Raw genomic sequence first — 22695 nt, forward strand, 5'->3', positions numbered from 1 at the left:
GATCATATCACTCCAATTTTGAAAGAATTACATTGGCTCCCGATTGAACAGAGGATAATCTTTAAAGCTTTATGTATTATCCACAAGATTCTGTATGGAGAAGGGACAGACTGGCTGAACGCAGCAATAAGATTACACATACCACAACGTAATTTGAGATCATTAAACAAAGGTCTTCTCGTGATTCCGAATATTAAATCTGCCCACTTATGCGAAGTCAGGGAGCGAGCGCTATCAATCGCGGGCCCCAAATACTGGAATGAAATGCCCACTAACCTGAGACTACAGCAAGACAAGAAGAAATTTAGGAAAGATCTGAAAACATGGTTATTCCAGCGAGCATTTGATGCGGAATAAATGGCAGGGTTCCCACGAAAGCAAGTAGAATCTCTTGAAGGGCAGCACCCTTATTTTATTTTATTCTACTTTTAATTTTACTTTTAATTATCTTAACCATATCTGTAAGTTATAATTTTATACTCCTAGGTTTTATAATTCATATTTAGATGGCATTTTAGAAGTTTTAATTCATTTACTGTCTTTTAGCGAATTTTATATTTATGAGAAATTGTAATTTTTCCTTTCTCTCTATGTTAATGTAATGTAGAAATTGTGACTCGTAGAGATGGACTTTGTCTAATCAACGGTATATAAAAACTGTTTAAATAAATAAATAAATAAATACCATGTGACAGGGTAGCCATGCCATTGGCCGGCCCCTGTCACATGGTAGGAACACTGGATGGCCCGAGCCATTTTTAAAGATGGCGCCGGCCGTCCACTGGATGGCCCGCGCCATTTTTAAACGTTTTGGGGGGGGGGGGTCGGGAGGGTGGTGGAGGCTAAGGGAGTGGTTTTAAAGGGTCAGGGTGGGTTTTTTGTTTATCGGATCGGGCACAGCCGATAAAAAAAAAAACCGATCGGGCCGGACGAAAAAAAATGCACGATTTGAATCGGAACCGGAACCGAACCGATTCCAGTTCCAATTCATATCTCTACTCATAACAGTATCCGAAGGCCATGAGCTCGGTGAGCTGTGCCTGTGACGGGCTCCAGTTTTTTGGACATTTTGTTTGGCCTTGATTTTTGCCTGGAAATTTTTACTTCAGTTTCTGAACTTTCTTCAACTTGCTTTTGCCCAGAATTTTGCTCCCAGTTTCCTGGACATTTAATACTATGCTTTAACCAATTTCTTTCCCTTTGCTCCATGTCTCTCTCTACAGTTGTCTGGTTTCCACGACCTGCAGGAGGTGCCTGCATCCAAACCATCTCTGCGTTCATTCATCCTGGAACTTCCACGACTAGCAGGAGGCGCCTGCCACTGTTCCAGAATTTATCTCCACTCTTCCCACTACAATGTGGTCCAACTCCATGGGTTCCATACGACCTGCAGGAGGCGCCTGCACCTAATTTCCACATCCAGTATTTTCAACGGCCAGAGTTCTCAAGCATCAGAGAGTATGTTCCATTGAAGTGTATTCCACATCACCCTCTGGGTCTTGGGTTCTTACAACCAGCAGGAGGCGCCTGTACCCTGGATCTGTCTTTGTATCCTTACTTCTGACTTCGCCCCTGCTTGCATTGTCCTAGTGCTTGCTGTGGGGCCATCTTCAGTTTAATCCAGTTTCCATTCCATGCAAGTGGATCCTACCCAGGATCACCATTGCGAGCTATTCTGCACCCAGAGCTCGCCACCATGAGTCCTCCAGCGTCCATCATGCAGCATTCCTTGCCAGCCACTCGGCTGTCTGCCTCGCGGCCAAGCTAGAACTGCACTATCACCTTCCAATGGTCTAGTACAGGGGTGGGCAATTCCGGTCCTCGAGGGCTGCAAACCAGTCGGGTATTCAGGATATCCTTAATGAATATGCATGAGAGAGACCTGCATACACACTGCCTCAGTTGTATGCAAATCTATTTCATGCATATTCATTAGGGGTATCCTGAAAACCCGACTGGTTTGCAGCCCTCAAGGACCGGACTTGCCCCCACCCCTGGTCTAGTAGGCCAGCACTGCTGTGCTATTCATCCATCTAATGGGACACTGTCTTCTGTGAGAACCATGTGGTTATCGTTAGTCCATCATCCGAGGAAACCTTCCATACAGCTCAACAAAGTCACTGAGTATTCTCCAACTCCGCTGCCTTCCACCAGTAACTCACTTCTGCAGGAATGTTTACCATCGCCTGCACCTGACCATCCATCTATGAGTATCTCTCTGTTCACCCCATGGAATTCTCTGCTGTCTTCGAGCTTGTCTCCTGAAGATCCATCCATCTCAAGTGCCTCTGTGATTTAGTCCTAAAAGGAACTTCCTCTTCACCGTCTTCTGGGCAATCACCTTCAGCAAAACAGTTCCTTGATTAGTGCCATAGCGACACCTACTGACCATTTAGTTCCTTGAGAACGACTTCACCATCCTGTGAGAGCTTGTAGTAGCTCCTGGATTTCCCAAGATGCAACACTCTTGTACCAAACTGTAAAGACTTCTCTCATTTAGCCATGCAAGCCTGGAAGCAGCAATCCTGAGCTTCTTCATTCTTGCCTTCTTCAGCCTTGAATTCACCATCTTCTTTAGACAAACGTTGCCTCCAGGATCAACTCTTCATTATTGGAGCTATGTGCATTGGACTTCCATCCGAGTCCTCCTGAGATCACTGCTATCTAGAAGCAGCTGGCGCTTGTAAGTTTGTCTACATACTCTCCTGGAATTCCATCTTCACATCTATAGAATCCAGCTTGAAGTCTGACCTGTCTTTTCCTTGCTACCACAGTGAAGATTATGCTTGTCTACTTGCCACGCTTGCTCTGACTACCTTGAACCAAGAACCGGTCCTCATTCCAAGTTACTGCTCGTCTTCTATTCATCCTAGACTTCTTGCCCTTGATCTCTGCCTCCTTGGTCACTAGTACGTGAGATGCAAGCCTGCTGTGCTGCAATCCTGTACCCTGCTTGTTCATGTCCTCCGTGTCTTGTCTATGTCTTGCTGGATCTTCAACATTCTTCACCATGTCTTCAGCTACAGTATTACCATCACTACAGTCCCTCACTAAGAATCTTCCAACTTCTGTCCTTGGACCCTGGATTGTCCCCTAATGATATGGAGTGCTCCTCCATCCTTCCAAGCTGTTGATAGAAAGCTTGGGGAGGGAGTCTTTGAGGAGGGGGTACTGTTACGATTCCTGCTTGCGGAGCCCATCCCGCGAGCTGGCCTCTCCACCTATTCACCGCTATGCTGCCTTTTCCAACGCGGCTGGTGGCCGCCGACATCTCTGCTGTCTTTCCACGGCAGGGAGCTGCTGAGACTGCCGCTCCTCCGAGGCCTGAATCGTCACGCTGACTACCACCCATGTGGTCGGGTGACCGCCGAGCTTCTGCCGCCCTTCTGCGGCAGGGAGGACGCCGCTGATGCTCTTCTTTTGCGGCAGGGAGCCGCTGCCGGGGTCCTTACTTGGCAGGCAGGCTGTCCCTGCCAGTGCCTGATCCTCCGCCACCTTTCATCGGGTCCTCCATGCGGCCTAGAGGCTGCTCCCGAAGCCTTTCTGCTCCTGAACAGCTGGGCGCCGCTGTCCGAGGTTCTGCTCCTCACCTGGCCTTCCTAGGCACCGGCGTGCGCCTCTTCTATTCTATTTAAAGGGCCAGCGGCAGGAAAAGCCCGCGGCCCTACCAGAAGCCAGCTGATCCTCACTTCCTGCTTCAGCCCTATAAAAGGGTCCTGCCTGCCTTCATTCAGGTAAATACAAAGGAATAGATGCCTTGATCTTTTTCAATACTTTTATTGAAGCAGAGACATGTTCATAAAAATGTCCGACTCAGGCCAAGTTTCACAGCTCAACAGCTGCTGCCTCAGGGGCTCAAACACTCCGAAATCATGAATAAAATACAGCAGCGTGGTATAATCCAATGAGCAATGATTGTGTATCAGCAATGTAAAACAACTTGCAAACCAGCATTCAGGATGCCATCTCTGCTCGTATATTTTGCCTTCATTCAGGGCCTTCGGAATGAGTCTCACAGTCGTCTGTATCCTCATCTTCGGTCCAGGTCCTCCGTGGTCTTCTCCTGCTTTGACAGCTCCGTCTTCATGTTCCTGATGTCCTTGATGTCCCGGTCCTCTGTCGTCTTGATGTTCCCAGTGTTCTGAAGCTCCTCTGTCTTGATGTTGCTGATGTCTTGGTCTTGTCCCTCGTTGGAGCCCCTTCGTCCATATTTCCAGATGTCTTTATGTTCCTGGTGTCTAATGTTCCTTCCCGACGCCGTTGTCTTCGCCTCTGCCTCCAGTTCTTTGGTTCCTTGATGTCCACTTTACCAGCGTGCCATTGTCGTGGTCCGAGACCAACCCACATGCAGGCTGTGTAGGGCTCCTCATGGTACAAGGCCATCTTCTCCTCCGCATTGCAGCCTTCAGAAGACATCTACTTGAATCCTAAGTTTTGAACCCCGAGTTGTCGGTGAATCCTGTATCTTGTACCCTGAGCTTGAATCCTGTCCCAGTCTTCAGAGCCCCTTGCATATGTGTCCGTCCATATCTAAAACTCTGTTTGAACCTGCTCCGCTTCAGCGTGATCTGTGATCAGCCATAGGCGGCTATGTAGGGCGTGCCCCGGTGCAGGCTTCTTTGGGATCTTCACCATGTTCCAGTCTTATCCACTCCACACCTCATCTGAAGCCTGTTTTGAGCCCAGCATGGTCCGCGACCAGCCCCAAGGGTGGGCTGTGTAGGGCGCGCTACGTCTCAGTCTCAACCCAGCACTTTGATCCTGACTCTTCGTCTACAGTGCCTTGATCCTACGTTTTCATCCAATTGTCCTCGCCTGAGTCTTCGTCCAAAGTCTTCCATGTTCCAAGGCCTCCGTCTGCTCTTGTCCTCTGTCTGACCTGCCGCCTATTGCAGTTACCCAGCGGCAGGTCTGAAAGGGTTTGGAACGGACGGAGGACTGTTCATTGACCACCATTGCGTTGTTGGTCTTCCTGAGGCAAGCAGGTCTGATAGAAGGTCAGACCTTCAGTCTCCTTGTCTTCGTTTCAGCCTTGTTCTGCTCCTTGTCTGCCCGTGCTTGCATCAGCTCAACTCTTGCTGTGCTCTTGGGGCTCCTCTCTGGGTGGCGTGGCGATCCAAGGGTTCACATCTCCCGCCAGAAGCGACTGCACCTCCGCGCTCGTAACAAGCAACAGTAGTCAGGTCCAGGCAAGGGGTCAGGTCCAGGCGGCAGGCAATCATGGTCAGGTCTAAGCAAGAGATCAAGATCTGAAGAGGCAAGCCAAAGATGAATGAAGACACATTGAAGACACTGGACAAGACGAAGCTGGACTGGAAGGCAAGGCTGGACGAGGCAGGACTGGAAGGCAAAGAATCAGGAATGCTGGCAACACACTGCTAGGCAGAAGACCCATTGCTGAGGCTCCTGTTGCTGCTCTGAGGGAGCTTTATATACCAGAGGGCCTGTGTCATTATCAAAGGTTGCTGAGGCTGGATTCCCACCTCGGGCCCTTTAAATGTCTGAGCATCGGGCATGTGTGCCCCTAGGGAGGGCTGGAGGAGAGGCAATGCAGTGGCATCTCAACACTTGCCTTGAAAGGCCTGGATGCTGGTAGTGTTCTTGCCACAAAGACTCGCCAGCGGTCCCGGGGTGAGTGAGGTGGCTTGCGGGTCTGTCCCTCGAGCCACCAAATGTAATAATATGAGGCTATTTGTCACAACGAAGTGGGGTTATCCATGCTATCTATGCTCTGATGCAAGATAAATCCCATCTAAATGCAAGATGCCTCAAAGTACTCACCAGGGCATTAATTCAAAGTATGAGGCTGAACAAACACCATAAATAAAAATAATAATACTTTTATTTGTAGCTGTAAAATTATATAGCTGTGGTTGGAAGAAGCAGAAAAGGGCAAACAATCCAGCCCCCTACAACCAAAAACTGTGCTTTTTCAGTGGATTTAGTACACCAGGGCAGTGCTGACTAGTGGACTACTTTGACATACGCTTGCCCTTGGCATGTTACATACTTCTGGCAAGAGCTGTTGGCACGGTGAATGTACTGTATTTTGTCCATTTTAGGGAACTCTGAAATATTATTATATTTGTTTGGGTTTCTTTTCCCTGCAGTCCCTCCTGTGGTGAGCCTAACTCGTGATAGCAGTGGAGGTGCTCTGTGCCAGGCTTCTGCAGGGAAACCAGCTGCATGGATCTCCTGGTCTCCAGGGAGCAGTGAACACACCGAAACGAAGCAGCACACAAACGGCACAGTGACTGTCACCAGCAGATATAGGACCAGTAACATGAATGAGACAGACGTGACCTGCACCGTTTCCCATCCAATGTTCTCACAGTCATGGAACCAGTCAATAGTCTTGTCAGGTACAAGTATAGGCAGAGTTGCCAACCTTAATTTATTGAAGGTTTTTGAATGTTGGGGTTACTGAGTTTGGGGTTGTGTATAAGTTGAGGTAGGCAGATGCTGCATGGGGACAGGTGCATAAGTAGGGTTTGGGCCACCAACAGAAATGTTCAGGCCCAGAACAAACATAATCAACCACGTCCGTCAGATCATTCACCTTCTTCTGTTTTCCCTCTTCTCCCTCATCCATGATTCAGTTTATAGGAAGAGAACAGCACTTTTTAAGGAGGTAGTTTTCAAAAGGATTTATGATCTTAAACCCCAGTTTATGTGCATAAATCACCCTTTGAAAATCAATCTGGGGATGAATGATGAAAAGCATGTGTGAAACATAACTTTGTCCATACTTCTCCACACACTCACAGTGGATGCTCCAGAGTGGAGTTGGAGTGAGGAAAATCTTTACGTGCACACTTTTGATTTTCAAAAGTATGCACAGAAAATGCACACAGAAAGTTAGACCTCCTTGGAAGCAGGTCTAAATTCCCACACATAGATCCATATGTCTACCAGCACAACCTGTGAATTTTCAAAGTAAGTGGAGTTATGCATATTCGGGCTAAAGTCCTAGACAGGCAGCTTTCATGCAGTGGCGGTCCGAGCCCTCTGTATCAAAAAATAAATTGACCACCTCACCACTTCCCTGATTTCTCTAAGCATTTCATCATCTGTCTGACCATTTTGTCCAGGTGGATGGTAGTATATTCCTATCACTATACTCTTACCCAACACACATGGGATTTCTACCCATATAGATTCTACTGAGTATTTAGTCACTTGTATGATCTTTATCCTGTTGGACTCTATACCCTCCCGGACATAAAGTGCCACACCCCTACCAAGTTGATCCTCCCTATCATTGCGATACAATTTGTACCCTGATATAGCACTGCCCCATTGGTTATCCTCCTTCCACCAAGTTTCTGTGATGCCAATTATGTCAATCTCATCATTTGCTGCTGTACACTCTAACTCTCCCATCTTACTTCTTAGACTTCTGGCATTGGCATACAGACATTTCAAAGTGTGTTTTTTGTTTGTATTAACAACCTGCTTTTCAGTTGTTAGGGATAATTCAGAAATCATTAGCTTCGGTGATTTTTTACATATAGGCACATGGACTATGTTTGCTTTTAATGGAACTGGACAAGGCTATACAGCCTGTGGGACTGCCGTGGTTAAAACTATACTCTCAGCAATTCGATTGGAGCACTCTACAATTGTCCCAGTGGAGCAACTCCTGCCATAAAAAGTGCTTGGAGGTCGTGTCCCTGATACCTTGCCTAGCTGCTACGATGTACCTTCCGGGTTTCTCGCCGCAGTACTCCTCCTTTGCGGATGTCTTTTCGAAGAAAGCTGCGGACACCCTACCTCCTCACCACTCATTTGATTGTGCTATAAATTTATTGACTAATACTGAGCCTCTCCGAGGAAGGGTGTACCTACTTTCACTAACAGAGATGAAAGCCATGTCTGAATATATACAAGAAAATTTGGCAAAAGGCTTCATCCGGCCTTCCAAGTCTCCCACTGGAGCAGGGTTCTTTTTTGTGGGGAAAAAGGACGGCTCCCTCCGGCCATGCATAGATTACCGCGTCTTAAATGAGATTACCCAGAAGGACCGTTACCCCTTGACATTAATCACTGAACTTTTTGACAGGCTCCAGGGGGCCAAGATATTTACCAAATTGGACCTCAGGGGAGCTTATAATTTGGTCAGGCTATGCCAGGGCGATGAATGGAAAACCGCATTTAACACCCGCGATGGCTATTTTGAATACCTAGTAATGCCGTTGGCCTCTGCAATGCTCCAGTGGTATTTCAGAATATGATAACGAGGTCTTCAGAGACATACTCTACAGTTGCGTCATGGTCTACCTGGACAACATCCTGGTATTTTCCCAAAACCCACAAGCCATCACCAGGACGTTGCCAACATCCTGCAATGCCTAAGGAACAACGCCTAAGGGACAAGCTGGAGAAATGTTCTTTCAACCAGGAATCTGTCCCATTTCTAGGCTATGTGGTCTCGAGTCAGGATTTCCAGATGGATCCACAGAAGACCAAGAGTATTCGCGATTGGCCTCAACCAACGGGCCTAAAGGCGCTCCGAAGATTTCTTGGTTTTACAAACTACTATAGGTCGTTCATCTATCACTATTCAACACTGTCTGCCCCACTCACAGCCATGACTTGTAAGGGAGAAAATCCCTCTCAATGGTCACCCGAGGCCATGGCCACCGTCCAGTGTGTGTGTGTCTGTGTGTGTGTGTGTGTGTGTCTGTGTGTTTGTGATAGAGAGAGAGAGAGAATGGGGGCTGCAGTTGGATTCCAACCTGCCAGCAGCTGAAATGTAGATGAGGGCCTGGGGCTGCTGGTAGATTCCATGCAAAGAAGAGCTGAAGAAGCTTGTGAGTTTGTCTGCGAGAGAGCATATGCATATATGAACTTGTGTGTGTGTGTGTGTGTGTGTGTGTGTGTGTGTGTGTGTATTAAAGAGAAGAGAAAGTTTGTGCATCCCACTCCCATTAATCCGTGACAATTTCAGCGTGACTGGAAATCAAAAGTTCCCAGGTATGGAGAGCATGAATTTTTAAAATCCTTTTTAGTTTTATTTTTCAGGTGTTATTTGATGTGTCTGCTGTTTTGAAATATTTTATTGGTGTTTGGGACATTTAAAAAACTTGTATATGAGTTTTTAATTATTTGATCTTTTATTCATCAGCTTTTTTAAAAATAATATTAGTATGTTTTTAGTATTATGATTATGTATTTATTTTATTTCTTGATTTTATTGTTTGATGTTTGAGGAATGGTGATGGTTCTTTTTTTTCATTGTTGCACTGCATAGAGTGTCTGACTTCTTGCGGTTTCCAGTTCAGTTTTTATCTGCGCATTTTATTTCTACTTTATGGTTGTTCTATTCTGTATTTGGTGAGGGTCTGCTTATGTTCTGCATGTGTGACTAATGTGAGGCATTCTCCTAATAGGATGTGCATTAGTGTTTTAGGTCTTTCAGAGGGTCAAGCCCACACCCAACACACATCACAATAGGCCTAATACCATATGGGTTCCAAGTATCTTTTTTGCAGGGTTTTCTGGTTGGCACCACAGCAATGCATTTAAATATAATATAAATGTTGTGATAGTTTTACCTCAGAATACTGTACTTCTTTCATGTAAAATATAAATGCATAAATCTTAAATCTGTGTGTGTGTGGAATGGAGTGGGGAGGAGCATTGTGCAAGGCTATAAGGTTCTCCTAGGGCACCTAATACCCTTGCACCAGCCATGAGTTTGGGAAGGGGGGTGGTATCAGTTTTTAAAGCTTATATCACTGAAAGGAGTTGGGCTTTTTTTGGTGGGCCTGGGACAAAGAATGAATGAATGGGGGGGCGGCAGCACAGTAAGGGCCTGATTTTTAAAAGCATTTACTTGAGTAAAACTGGGCTTTATTCGAGTAAATGCACTTTACTCGAGTAAGTGGGTTTTTGAAAATTGCTACAATATATGCCATTGAATTGTCCATAGGATTTACTCACATAAATGCACTTTACATGAGTAAATAGCGTTTGAAAATTGCTACAATAGTAGTTACATTTATGCGCATAACTCCTTTTGAAAATTACCCCCTAATTGTTTGCCCAGGGCAGCAAAAAGGCTAGCACCGACCCTGAATGTTTACAAGAATTGCGCAAGTGTGAAGTGCAAGATGTTTTTGTGTAGGCTACTCAAGCAGCTAAAAAGATGGGTATATCTACAACATTTCCTGGAAGGAGAAAAAAATTGTATCTTTATGAATAAACTGATGAAAGCTCAAGTTTATCTGCCGAGCAACACTTTCAGATTCAAATTAGAAATGTTTTGGATGTGCTAATGGCTGACTTAAATTGGTGATCTGAAACTCATCCGACTTTGGACTTTCAGATATGAATTCATCTGACTTACAAAAAACAGCTGCTTATGTAACATTAAAATATTCGAAAGATTTAAATGCTTCAGAAATGTCTGCAGGAATTGAAAGCTTCAAACGTCAGTCTTAGTCAATACTGCCAACCTTCTTCAGCTGATCCATGAATATTCTCTTTCAGCGTGTTACCCAAATATACAAGCAGCTTTAGAAATTTTTCTTCCATTATTACTTACAGTAGTGTAAAAGACATTCAGCAAATTAAAATTAATTAAAAACTACCTAAAATCATCAACAGGGCAAAAGCAACTGTTTAATTTGTTAATAATTTCAATTGAAATTGAAATAGAGTATAATATAAATTATGACAGTTGACTTGACAATTTTGCATCCATAAAAGCCAGAAGAATTCAAGTCTAATATAATATAATTTTTGTAAAAGCTGTTTTTTGTAATTGTTCAGTCTCCTGGACCCTACTCACTCATGTGTGCAGGTTTTTTATACTAACTCACAACCCCTCACAATAAGGAGTGGTGCACTCTGTTAACACACCTCACACTTAGGGGCACGGGCAGCATGGAGTCACAATGCTGGTGAGCTGACCTGTTCAGGTCATTAATTCCATACAAATAAGGGACAACTACTGCTACCGTAGTAAGAAGCAGAATTGGGTACGCCGCGGCAGACACTTTTGCAAAGAAGGTGAATTGTTCAGATGAGGCTATGACTGAGAAGAATTCAATTAATTAATAAATCAATTTATTTATTTATTTAAAATTATTTCTATCCCGTGCCTGCCAAAGTTCGGGGCGGGTTACAAAAGTACATACATAATAACAATTAAATAACAAACTAAAAGACTGGTATATAACTAATTAAAACAGGAAAATAAATCTTAAAAATAGTAAAATTAAATTAAATTAAAACTCCTGTTTTCAAAGCAAATGGAATAGAGTGAGTTTGACTGATAAAGATTTCCTGGTATCTGTACGTTAGATATGAATGAAACCAATTATATACTGTGCCAGATATTCCAATGCTTGAAAGACTGGTTAATAAGATTTGGTGATTTATAGTATAAAAGGCCGCAGATAGATCTAGAAAGACAGAGATATACAGCCACGCCCCCGGGCCGGCACCACGCCCCCGGAATGCCCCGAAAGTCGCGCCGCCCACCCGACATGCACCCGACACGCCCCCCTTGCGAAGCCCCGGGACTTACGAGTGTCCCGGGGCTTGTGTGCGCCGCCGAGCTTATGCAAAATAGGCTCGGCACGCGCAGGGTTTTTTTTTAAGGGTTACGCGCATAACTTATGCGCGCATAACTTATGCGCGTAACCCTTTTAAAATCCAGCCCTAAGTCTATCCCATGCTACTGATGCTAGTAATAGCAGTGGCTATTTTCAAAGTCAACTTGATTAATAGCAGGTAATGGACTTCTCCTCCAAGATCTTATCCAAACCTTTTTTATACCCAGCTACACTAACTGCACTAACCACATCCCCTGGCAACAAATTCCAGAATTTAATTGTGCGTTGAGTGAAAAAGAACTTTCTCAGATATGTTTTAAATGTGCTACATGCTAACTTCATAGAGTGCCCTCTAGTCCTTCTATTATCTGATAGAGTAAATAACCGATTCACATTTACTCGTTCTAGGCCTCTCATGATTTTAAACACCTCTATCATATCCCCCCTCAGTCGTCTCTTCTCCAAGCTGAAAAGTCCTAACCTCTAGCCTTTCCTCATTTTGGTCGCCCTTCTCTGTACCTTCTCCATCACAAATATATCTTTTTTGAAATGCGGCGACCAGAATTGTACACAGTATTCAAGGTGCGGTCTCACGATGGAGCGATATAGAGGCATTATGACATTTTCTGTTTTATTCTCCATTCCCTTACTAATAATTCCTAACATTCTGTTTGCTTTTTTGACTGCTGCAGCACACTGAGCCGACAATTTCAATGTATTATCCACTATGACGCCTAGATCTCATTCCTGGGTGGTAGATCCTAATATGGAACCTAACATCGTGTAATTACAGCATGAGTATTTTTCCCTATATGTGACACTTTGTGTTGCGTCCATCAGTCTTAGACGGCTTCGAACTCTGTGCCTCACCTTTCTTCCTTCTCTCTCCTCAAGCCTTGGGAAGATGGCTGCTGCCGCGTCTTCATGCTGCTCTCTCCGGCTTCCCCGGATCGGCAACGGCGACGGTGTTCGCCATGTTTCTCCTGAGGGCCTTGTAGGGTGCGCGCTCGCACGCCACCCACGTCTATATCCACGTCATGGCGGGAACCTCGGGGGCGTCCCCTCCGAGTGACGTCATAACATCCTGGTATTTAGCCTGCCCTTTGTTTGCTAAGTTAACTGAGTTAGCAAGGATTGGAATGCCTCCGGTCTAAGCTGCTCTGCTGCTTCCCTACTGCCGCAGGAAGCTGTCTCTCTGCCCTTCGGGGTAATTCATCGCTAACCTGCGTACCCGTCCTCGGGGGCCCTTCTGCTCTTAAAATGTATTCAATCTGTCTGTGGGCAAAAGAACGTGCATGGCTCAGCCACCCATGTACTTTTACTTGCAGCCTGCAGAGTGAGTCCCGGGGATGGGGAGAGAGTGGCAGATTGAACAGCACACATTGTTTTGGCTGCAAACCTTACCTGCAGAGAAAGCAGATGCCAATCTCTGCTTGGGAACGTTTCCTTAGGCAATAATGAAAACAGTACTAATTGTGTACTTTTACTTTCATAATTGCTGCAAACACCTCAATACTGTGACCAGGCTGAATATTGCCCCTACAGTGTCTGAAACCAGATTAGTGCAGTATGGTGCATCCTGAGAACTTTTAAACACTCTCTCAGTTCCCAGGGAAGCAGAAACCTCTGTTCTGTCCAGTACTGTACTGTATGAATTCATTTTATTTTTAGTTTTTATTTCAGCAGTCTTTGGAAGGAGAAGGGGAAAGAAAACCACAGCTTAGGGAAGAGCTAAAACATTTCTCTGAAATGCTCCCTGTTCTACGCGCAGTTCCCCAGAGGCAGGCAGAGCTCTGGAATCTCAGTGCATGGATGAGACGATGGTGCAAGGAAGAGAGATTCAGCTTTGTAAGGAACTCGGGGAAACTTTTGGGGAAGGGGAAGTCTTTTCCAAAGAGATGGGCTCCACTTTAACCAGGGTGGAACCAGGCTGCTGGCTCTAACCTTTAAAAGGAGTGCCTCAAGAATCTGTACTAGAATCCGTGCTTTTCAATATATTTATAAATGATCTGGAAATGAATACAAGTGAGGTAATCAAATTTGCAGATGATACAAAATTATGCAGAGTAGTTAAATCACAAGCAGATTGTTATAAATTGCAGGAGGACCTTGTGAGACTGGAAAATTGGGCATCGAAATGGCAGATGAAATTTAATGTGGATAAGTGCAAGGTGATGCATATAGGGAAAAATAACCCATGCTATAGTTACACAATGTTACGTTCCATATTAGGAGCTACAGCCCAGAAAAGAGATCTAGGCATGGCTCTTCCCCTGCACTTAGTCCATAAGCTTCACTGCAACCCTCACCAGCCAGAGAAGTGCTGAAGAGCAAATGAACAGTAAAAGGAAAAGCCATCGGGCTCACAATGGGAAATACCTCCAGCCTTTCCTGAGAGTCCCAGAGAAAGGCACCATTAGATGAATGGAATCTACAAGATTGAGATTTGTCACATAGAAATTAAGATATGTTCCCAGTCCCACTGCAGATTACGTTTAAATGATATTGCACCATAAGCTTGAAGCTTTTAATGGTTCTGAGTCCAATTGAGTGTCTAAGCCCCTGAGTCAGCCGTTTTAAGAGTGGCGAAACTTGGCCTGAGTTGGACATTTGGTTTTATATGTCTCCACCACAATAAAGAATTGAAAAAGACTTTGGCATCTATCCCTTTTGTTTCCCTAATACTTTGAAATCGTCAGCTTAGTGTGTTGTGGTGGTCAAAAAAGGAAACAGAATGTTAGGAATTATTAGGAAGGGAATGGTGAACAAAACGGAGGCTGTCATAATGCCTCTATCGCTTCATGGTGAGACTGCAGCTTGAGTACTGTGTACAATTCTGGTCGCCACATCTCAAGAAAGATATAATTGCGATGGAGAAAGTACAGAGAAGGGCGACCAAAATGATAAAGGGGATGGAATGGTTCCCCTATGAGGAAAGGCTAAAGAGGTTAGTGCTGTTCAGCTTGGAGAAGAGACGGCTGAGGGGGATATGATAGAGTCTTTAAAATCATGAGAGGTCTAGAACAGGTAAATGTGAATCAGTTATTTACTCTTTTGGATAATAGAAGGACCAGGGGGCACTCCTTGAAGTTAGCATGTAGTACATTTATAACTAATCGTAGAAACTTTTTTCATTCAATGCACAATTAAGCTCTGGAATTTGTTGCCAGAGGATGTGGTTAGTGCAGTTAATATAGCTGGGTTTAAAAAAGATTTGGATAAATTCTTGGAGGAGAAGTCCATTATCTGCTATTAATCAAGTTGGCATAGAAAATAGCCACTGCTATTACTAGAATCAGTAGCATGGGATAGACTTAGTTTTTGGGTACTTGCCAGGTACTTGTAGCCTGGATTGGCCACTGTTGGAAACAGGATGCTGGGCTTGATGGACCCTTGGTCTGACCCAGTAAGGCAATTTCTTATGTTCTTATGTTCTTAGGTAGTATATATGCTTTATTCAGCCTGCCATGAAGAGTAAGACAAGGGAAGCCATTGTTCTTATGTCACAAGGGTTTGATAAGGCTTGTATTCATGGATGGTTCAAGCAGTAAGCCCATAATTTCTTGTTTATTTTTAAATATCCAGGAACATCTTCCCATACTGCTCTGTATGCTGGCATTTCTTCTGGAGCCTCCATCATCATCATCATTGGCACCTTCCTTGGACTTTTTTTGCTCCATAAGCAAGTGGGACTCAGGTACTATATTGATTCCTCTCCATTTTTTAACAATATCTGCTTGACAGTCATTATGTGAATGCTGATGTCCTGTAAAGAAACATGGATCAAACATGGATCAAACTACATTGCAGTAGAAGCGCTGCAATGAGGCATGCTACAGTGCAGCAGGAGGTCAATATTCTTTTTTTTTATTTTAGGAGGTCAGTATTCAAAGCTGGCTGTTTAAGAACTTATAAATCCTTACATGGGAGTAATTGCAATATTACATATTACATATTAAACCAAATAATAAACATATTAATCCATTCAAACATGCATATATTAATTAAATTGTATTATGCTTTTTTATTATAAATTAGAATAGTGTTAAAATATGCATACATATACATGAATTAATTATCTCCATATATCATATCAATAACCCACATTTACCCATCATTCATACACACTCATTCATTCAACAACCCCATATTAAAATCACATACATTTTACCTATAACACAATACTATATCCCCATACCAATTATCCTGTTACATTCACCTCCTCCAGAGGGGAGGAGTTAGTAATCTGTTGTCGCTCACTCCGCCAGGAGGGTGGAGTTGGCAAGCTGTTCTGCTGTGCTCCTGAAAGGGGAAGGAGTAGCGATATGACCTGACCTGCTCCTCCAGAGGGGAGGAGCTAGCTATCTATAATTCTGTTAGCAAACTGCTGTTAGACGCTCCTGTAAGGAAAGGAAGTAGCAAGCTGTACCAATCTGTTAAGGAGTAGCAATCTATTATGGATCAACTCTCCAAGGAAGAGGAGTTTGCAATAGGTAGATAGTACTTCGCTATAGAGATAGCAATCTATCATACCCCCTGCTACGGAGTAGCAATCTGTACATATATATATAAGCTGCTGGCAAGTCTCAGAGAAAGAGGAGTAGCTGTCTATATAATACTTATTTATTTATTTATTTTTATTTTTTCTATACCGATATTCTTGTAGAGATACAAATCATACCGGTTTATATTTAACTTCAATTTCGCCTTAAAGCGATACAGTAAAACAAGTTAGCGAATTCAACAATTTTAACAGTAAAAAGAGATGTAACATTCTGATCTGAACATTGCCTTATAAGATCATTGGAAATTATTTATACATAACAGACAAGCACATCAAAAAATCAGAGGAATTGAGATATTCATCTTAGAGGGATGAAAGTAAGGTTAAATAAATGAAGAAAATGATGAGGAAAGTGTAGGGGGTAAGAAGCAGAGAGAGGGATGGGTGAGAGGGATAGTCTGAAGAAAAGCAAGTAGAGAGTAGAGATGTGAATCGTGTGATCGATCGTCTTAACGATCGATTTCGGCTGGGAGGGGCAGGGAATCGGATCGTTGCCGTTTGGGTTTTTTAAAAATCGTGAAAATCGTAAACCGGCACACTAAAACATCCCTAAAACCCACCCTGACCCTTTAAAATAAATCCCCCACCCTCCCGAAACCCCCCCCCCCAAAATGCCTTAAATTACCTGGGGTCCAGTGGGGGGGAGGGCGGGAAAACCGGCACACTAAAACAACCCTAAAACCCACCCCGACCCTTTAAAATAAATCCCCCACCCTCCCGAACCCCCCCAAAATGCCTTAAATTACCTGGGGTCCAGAGGAAGGGTCCCGGTGTGATCTTTTACTCTCGTGTTGTCTATGGCCGGCGCCATTTTGTGCCGCCATTTTGCGCAAAATGGCGCCGGCCGTAGACAACACGATTCGACTGCAGGAGGTCGTTCTGGACCCCCGCTGGACTTTTGGCAAGTCTTGTGGGGGTCAGGAGGCCCCCCCAAGCTGGCCAAAAGTCCCTGGGGGTCCAGCGGGGGTCCGGGAGCGATCTCCTGCCGCGAAACGTTTTTCCATATGGAAAAACCAAAGGTAGCGCCGGCGCCATTTCTACAAGCACCGGAGGTCAGAGAGTGGAAGATCACAGCGGGACCCTTCCTCTGGACCCCAGGTAATTTAAGGCATTTTGGGGGGGTTCGGGAGGGTGGGGGATTTATTTTAAAGGGTCGGGGTGGGTTTTAGGGTTTTTTTAGTGTGCCGGTTTTTTCGCCCTCCCCCTTCCCCCGATTTACGATTTTTTGACGATAAATCGGGGGAATTGTTATTGTATCGCGGCTTTAACGAATTTTGACTATTTAAATTATATCGGACGATATTTTAAATCGTCAAAAAACGATTCACATCCCTAGTAGAGAGAATGTTGAAAGGAAGATAAATTAATTGTCCTGAAAGGCTTGGCTAAATAGCCATGTTTTTAGTCTCTTTTTGAAGACAGTCGGGCAGGATTCTCGTCTTAGATCGTGTGGCAGAGCGTTCCAGTGGTGTGGGCCAGCTGTCGAGATGGCGCGTTTTCTGATAGAAGTTTTGGCTTGGGGGGCGAATAGTGTGTCTTGGTAGGCACTCCTAATAGGTCTAGAGGAGGTATAAGGTTTTAGAGGGGTGGAGGTGTTGAGGAAGGTGAGGTTGTGGATAACTTTATGGATAATTGAGAGTATCTTGAATAGGATCCTAAATTTGACTGGAAGCCAATGTAGTGTTTGAAGAGTGGGGGAGATGTGTTCCCTCCTTTTAGTATTGGTGAGGAGTCTAGCTGCAGAATTCTGCACCATCTGTAGTGGTTTTAAAACGATGGCTGGAAGACCAAGAAGCAGAGAGTTGCAGTAGTCAAGTTTTGTCAAGATGATTGCTTGAAGTACAAGTCTGAAGTCTTTGAAGTGCAGAAGTGGCTTGAGGTTTCTGAGCACTTGAAGCTTGAAAAAGCAATCTTTAGTGGTGGTGTTAACAAATTTCTTGAGGTTGAACTGATTGTCGAGGATGACCCCAAGATCTCTGACAAATGGTGAGGGTTTTATCATGGTGAAGGTTGGTTGGGGTGAGTTCAAGTCGTCTTGAGAAATAATAAGGATTTCCGTCTTGTTGGAATTCAACACAAGGTTGATAGAGGCGAGTAGATTGTTGATAGTTTGCAGATGGTTGTTCAAGAGATTTATGGTATTTTGAATGGAATCTGTGATTGGGATGATTATTTGAATGTCATCTGCATAAAAGTAATGTGAAAGATTTAGCTTAGTAAGCAGGCGGCAAAGTGGGAGTAAATAAATGTTAAATAGTGTGGGTGAGAAGGAAGATCCCTGGGGAACACCCATATTGGAGCTGACGGCTGGAGATACATTATTGTTAATCTTGACTTTATAGAATCTATTGGATAGGAATGATTTAAACCAGCTTAATGCTACTTCCATGAGCGGAGTCAGTGGTCTGTAGTGGTTGGCTCCCACAAGGTGACAATAGTGAAAGGAATGACCGCTTGGAGGAAATGTTGAATCCCTGGGCTGATGGCAGATGACAGCACCCCCAGGAGGAGATCCCGAGGGGAACCACCGGCTATGCTAGAATATGAGATAAACACAATAGTTCTTTATTAGACTGGAAGCTGGACCACCAGAGATGGCAATAGTGATTCGCTGTGTCTGGCAAGGCTGAAGTCCTTCTAATACTGGAATATAATCTCTGGGTCACTGAGCTGTAGAGAGAGACTAGTAGTGAGTAGACAGGGTATACTGGATACAAGATGGTACACTCACAATAGTAGATGTCTGCAATGGTCTCTATGCCACAGAGAGTCTTCAGTACATTCAGGAACAGGAGCCGTAGGTGAGCACTGGTTCCCACAAACAGTCTGTAATAAGAACTCACAATTGCTGTTTATGAAATGGCTTCTAGAGTAGAAGAGAGTCTGTATAAGATTCTAGGAACATGGGCCCTCATGGAGCGAGTACCAGTTCCTATCTGTAATCTTGCCAATGTAACTCTTGATCTCTGTACCTGCGATAACGTCTTGGACGGAAGGGAGTCTTCAGAGCAATAGGAATGTAGGCCCTCGTGGAGCGAGTACCGATTCCTATGTAATAGAACTCACTGTGTTCACGTCCGTGATCGCTTCCAGGAAATGAGGAGTCTTCCGAGTGTTCTGGCAATCTGAAATCAAGAAGAGAGAGCAGAGCCCCCGTGGAATGGGTACTCCTGGTAAGTTTGAAAAGGCCGAGCAGTGGAGAAGGATTCCCCTCGCTGACTCGGATCGTTGTTGCAAGTATCATGGACTGCCGAAGCAAGCCCCGTTGGAGTTCCTTGCTAACTCGTTAGAGGTTAGCAAACAAAGACCTTTTAAAGTGCAAATGGATGACGTCACTACGGGGGGGGGGGGGTGGGATGCCCCCGAGGTTCGCGCCCTTACTGGTACAAAGTCTGGAGCGCGCGCACCCTTACGTCATCGGGAACATGACGGATCCGTAGCATCAGGCCAGCCCGGGGGAACCGGGACCATGAGGCGGAGAGAAGCCACGACTGCACTGTCCGTCAGAGCCGAAGGGAGTCACATCCCAGGGAGAGAGGGTGGAGGGAGAGGCGAGAAGAGGCACGAACGCAACATATCCAAACCCCCACTGTATGCCAAAACCCCGCCTATTACCTAACCATTGTACAGCCATGTCCAAAAATTCAATACTACGGCTGCTAAATTGTAAAGTAAACATCAAAGTCATATTCAGGGAATTTAACCACTTACCAGATTCTCCCAATTGTTCCTCATTATCCATCCAAACCCAAAAAAGATCATCAATAATCCTTTTCCAGACAGCAATCTGCCCAAACCATGGTGATGTATAAATGTGCATCTCCTCAAATGCTGCCATATATAGGCATGCCACTGAGGGGGCTAATGGAAACCCTATCTGGATCCCCTTAATTTGTTTATAATAAACTCCTTGAAACACAAAATAAAATTCCCTAATCACAATACCCGTCATATGTTCAATGACAGTAATTGGAAAGGGCTAGGACTATAGGCAGGGCCTTAAAGGAAAGAAAGTGGGCCATCTTAGAAAGCCTGTCGACCACTACCCAAATGACCGTGTGCCCTGAGAAGGGAGGGTCAGTGATGAAATCCCTTATTCCCTGTACGTACCAGGATTAGTCCAGACTGTGGGTTATGCTCCCAGTCCAGCAGGTGCAGTCAGAAGCAAAAACTCGAGGGGCGGTCCTATATGACCTCATCCCCTGTGCCTCTATCCTCAGTATCTTCTGACTCCAGCAGGTGTGAGCAGGGGGCTGATCAGCCCCCAGCACAGGTTTTTAGGTTTAGGCCTTTTTTCCTGCAAATTTGAGGGATCAAGAAAAAAATAATAATAATAGGTATATTAATCATTTAGTGGAAACATTAGTTTCAGACATCCTGTCTGGCACTGGGTTGAGAGGAACTTGTTGACTGACTGTCTTTTCTGTTCCTTTCCCCTGTTCTTTATCCCTGTTTCTGACATTGGGGTAAGTGTTTAATTTTTATTTACAGCTAGCTTCTTTTCACCTCTTGCCGGTTCGTTTCGGCACTGGAGCGCGGCGAATTTTGTTTAAAAAGATTCCTGTCAGTTTTTTGGCGGGCTTCAACTTGCTGTTTATTCCCTCCTAATCCCCCCTCCTGTTGTAGGAACCGCCCCGCGACGCGCAATTCCCCAGGGTTGCCGGCTTCGGGGAGGTCCTTTATCCGGCAGCTTTCACGGTCGGTAGGAGGGGGCGGGTGCTTGAGCGTTGTGCAAGCAAATCTCTAGGGCTGTTTCGGCTCTCTGCCGTGCCGCCTGGTTCCTGCCTCCCCGAGGGAGGGGTTTTCCTCGCTCATGTCGCGGACGTCGACTTGTTCAGCTTGTGGGCGCTTGGGGAGCCGCCTCTCTTGTGAGGGGCTGTGTTCCAACTGCAGACCTACGGAAAATGTAGGCGCGCCATCGGGGGACGGCACAGGAGACCACGGTGAGGAGGGGACATCTCGTCAGCGGCGGGCCCCGCGGGAACGGCGGACATTTTATTTTCTGAAGAAGAGGCTGGCATTTCGGATTATGAGGAACCGGGGGCCCCGATTCCTCGACAACCTGCCGTTTTGACAACCCCAGTGGTTCAAGGAGAGCAGCTTACATTCGGGGAACCCCCGGGGGGCTCTCTCCCGGGGCTGCCAGGATTTTCCCCAGAGTTTGTAGTGCTTATGCATCGCGCCTTTTTACAGAGCAGTGGCCAGCCTCTAGGATCGCCCTGGGGACCCTCCCCAGCCAAGATACCACGTCTGGATCCCTCATTAGGGGGACCTTCGACACAGGACCTGGGCCAGCCCCTAGGTCCGATTCAGATACCCACCAGACCTCCCGCGGGATCGCCACGGGGTTCTCCGGTAATCCCTGAGGGGGATGTGATTCAGGACCCAGTCAGGGACGACCCTACTCTCTCGGTGCAGGTAGAGGGAGACGATCCGAGGGTACTACGCATCTTCCAAGCGGAAGAGTTGGAGGGTCTCATTCCGCATATTCTTCAGGAGATGGACATTGATCCTCCCCCGGACCCAACTCCTTCAGATCCCAAGGTGAGAAAAGGAGACCCCCTCCTTGCGGGGCTTCGGCCCTTGGCCAAGGCATTCCCTACACACCCCAGTTTTTTACAGTTGATTTCCAGGGAGTGGGATACTCCAGAGGCCTCCCTCAGGGTCAGTAGAGCCATGGAGAAACTATATCCTCTCCCGGTGGATTTCCTGGAACTTTTAAAGGTACCGGCAGTGGATTCCGCGGTCTCGGCGGTTACGAAAAGCACCACCATCCCGGTCACAGGTGGCACGGCCTTGAAGGACCTACAGGATAGGAAGTTGGAGGTCTACCTGAAGAGGATTTTCGAGGTTTCGGCTCTCGGGGTGCGGGCGGCCATCTGTACCGCCCTTGCGCAGAGGGCTGGCTTACGTTGGGTTCAACAACTACTCTCCTCGCAAGATCTCCCTACTACAGAGACTCAACAGGCAGATAGGTTAGAGTCTGTGATGGCCTACGGGGCGGACGCTCTGTATGACCTTCTCAGGGTCCTCTCTTGTTCGATGGTTGCGGCAGTTTCGGCCCGCCGTCTCCTGTGGCTCCGCAACTGGTCGGCGGACTCCTTGTCCAAGACGCGCCTGGGTTCACTGCCTTTCAAGGGCAAGTTCCTTTTTGGTGAGGATTTGGACCAGATAATCAAGTCCCTGAATGAGAACGTGGTGCATAAGCTTCTGGAGGACAGGCCTCGCTCAGCTAGATCATTCAGTTTCTCTAGAAATCGGTCTCGGAACCAGCGACACGCTCGGACAAATAGGCAACAGCCAGCATCAAGGACTCCATCATACCGCTCACAAGGCTGGAACCGGTCCTTTCGTGGACAGCGGATGGGCAAGGAAGCCACAGCCCCTCGCTCAGCTTCTAAATCAGCGCAATGATGCCAGGTTAGCCCACGAGCTGACCCCGCGGGTGGGGGGTCGGCTCTCTCTCTTTTACGGGGAGTGGGTCCGAATCACGTCGGATCAGTGGGTCCTGGACATCCTAAGAAAAGATTACGCGTTGGATTTTGTCCGCGCCCCCAGAGACAGATT

At 45.7% G+C, this 22695-nt stretch overlaps 1 protein-coding gene across 6 annotated transcripts in view; it reads left to right on the forward strand.

The window, feature by feature from the left end:
* The window catches only part of LOC115076797 (cell surface glycoprotein CD200 receptor 1-A-like), a 126632-nt gene that overhangs the window by 69377 nt on the left and 34560 nt on the right, over window positions 1-22695 (forward strand). For all 6 annotated transcript variants that reach the window (XR_003852867.1, XR_003852868.1, XM_029578687.1 and 3 more), the window contains 2 exons: window positions 6111-6362; window positions 15150-15261. Coding sequence is in view for 4 of the 6 variants with exons in the window: in XM_029578687.1 (XP_029434547.1) it covers window positions 6111-6362; window positions 15150-15261 (364 nt within the window). In the remaining 2 variants the exon portion in view is untranslated. The remainder of the gene's footprint in view (window positions 1-6110; window positions 6363-15149; window positions 15262-22695) is intronic.

Source organism: Rhinatrema bivittatum, chromosome 15 (genome assembly GCF_901001135.1).
Source record: "Rhinatrema bivittatum chromosome 15, aRhiBiv1.1, whole genome shotgun sequence".
NCBI lineage: Eukaryota > Metazoa > Chordata > Amphibia > Gymnophiona > Rhinatrematidae > Rhinatrema > Rhinatrema bivittatum.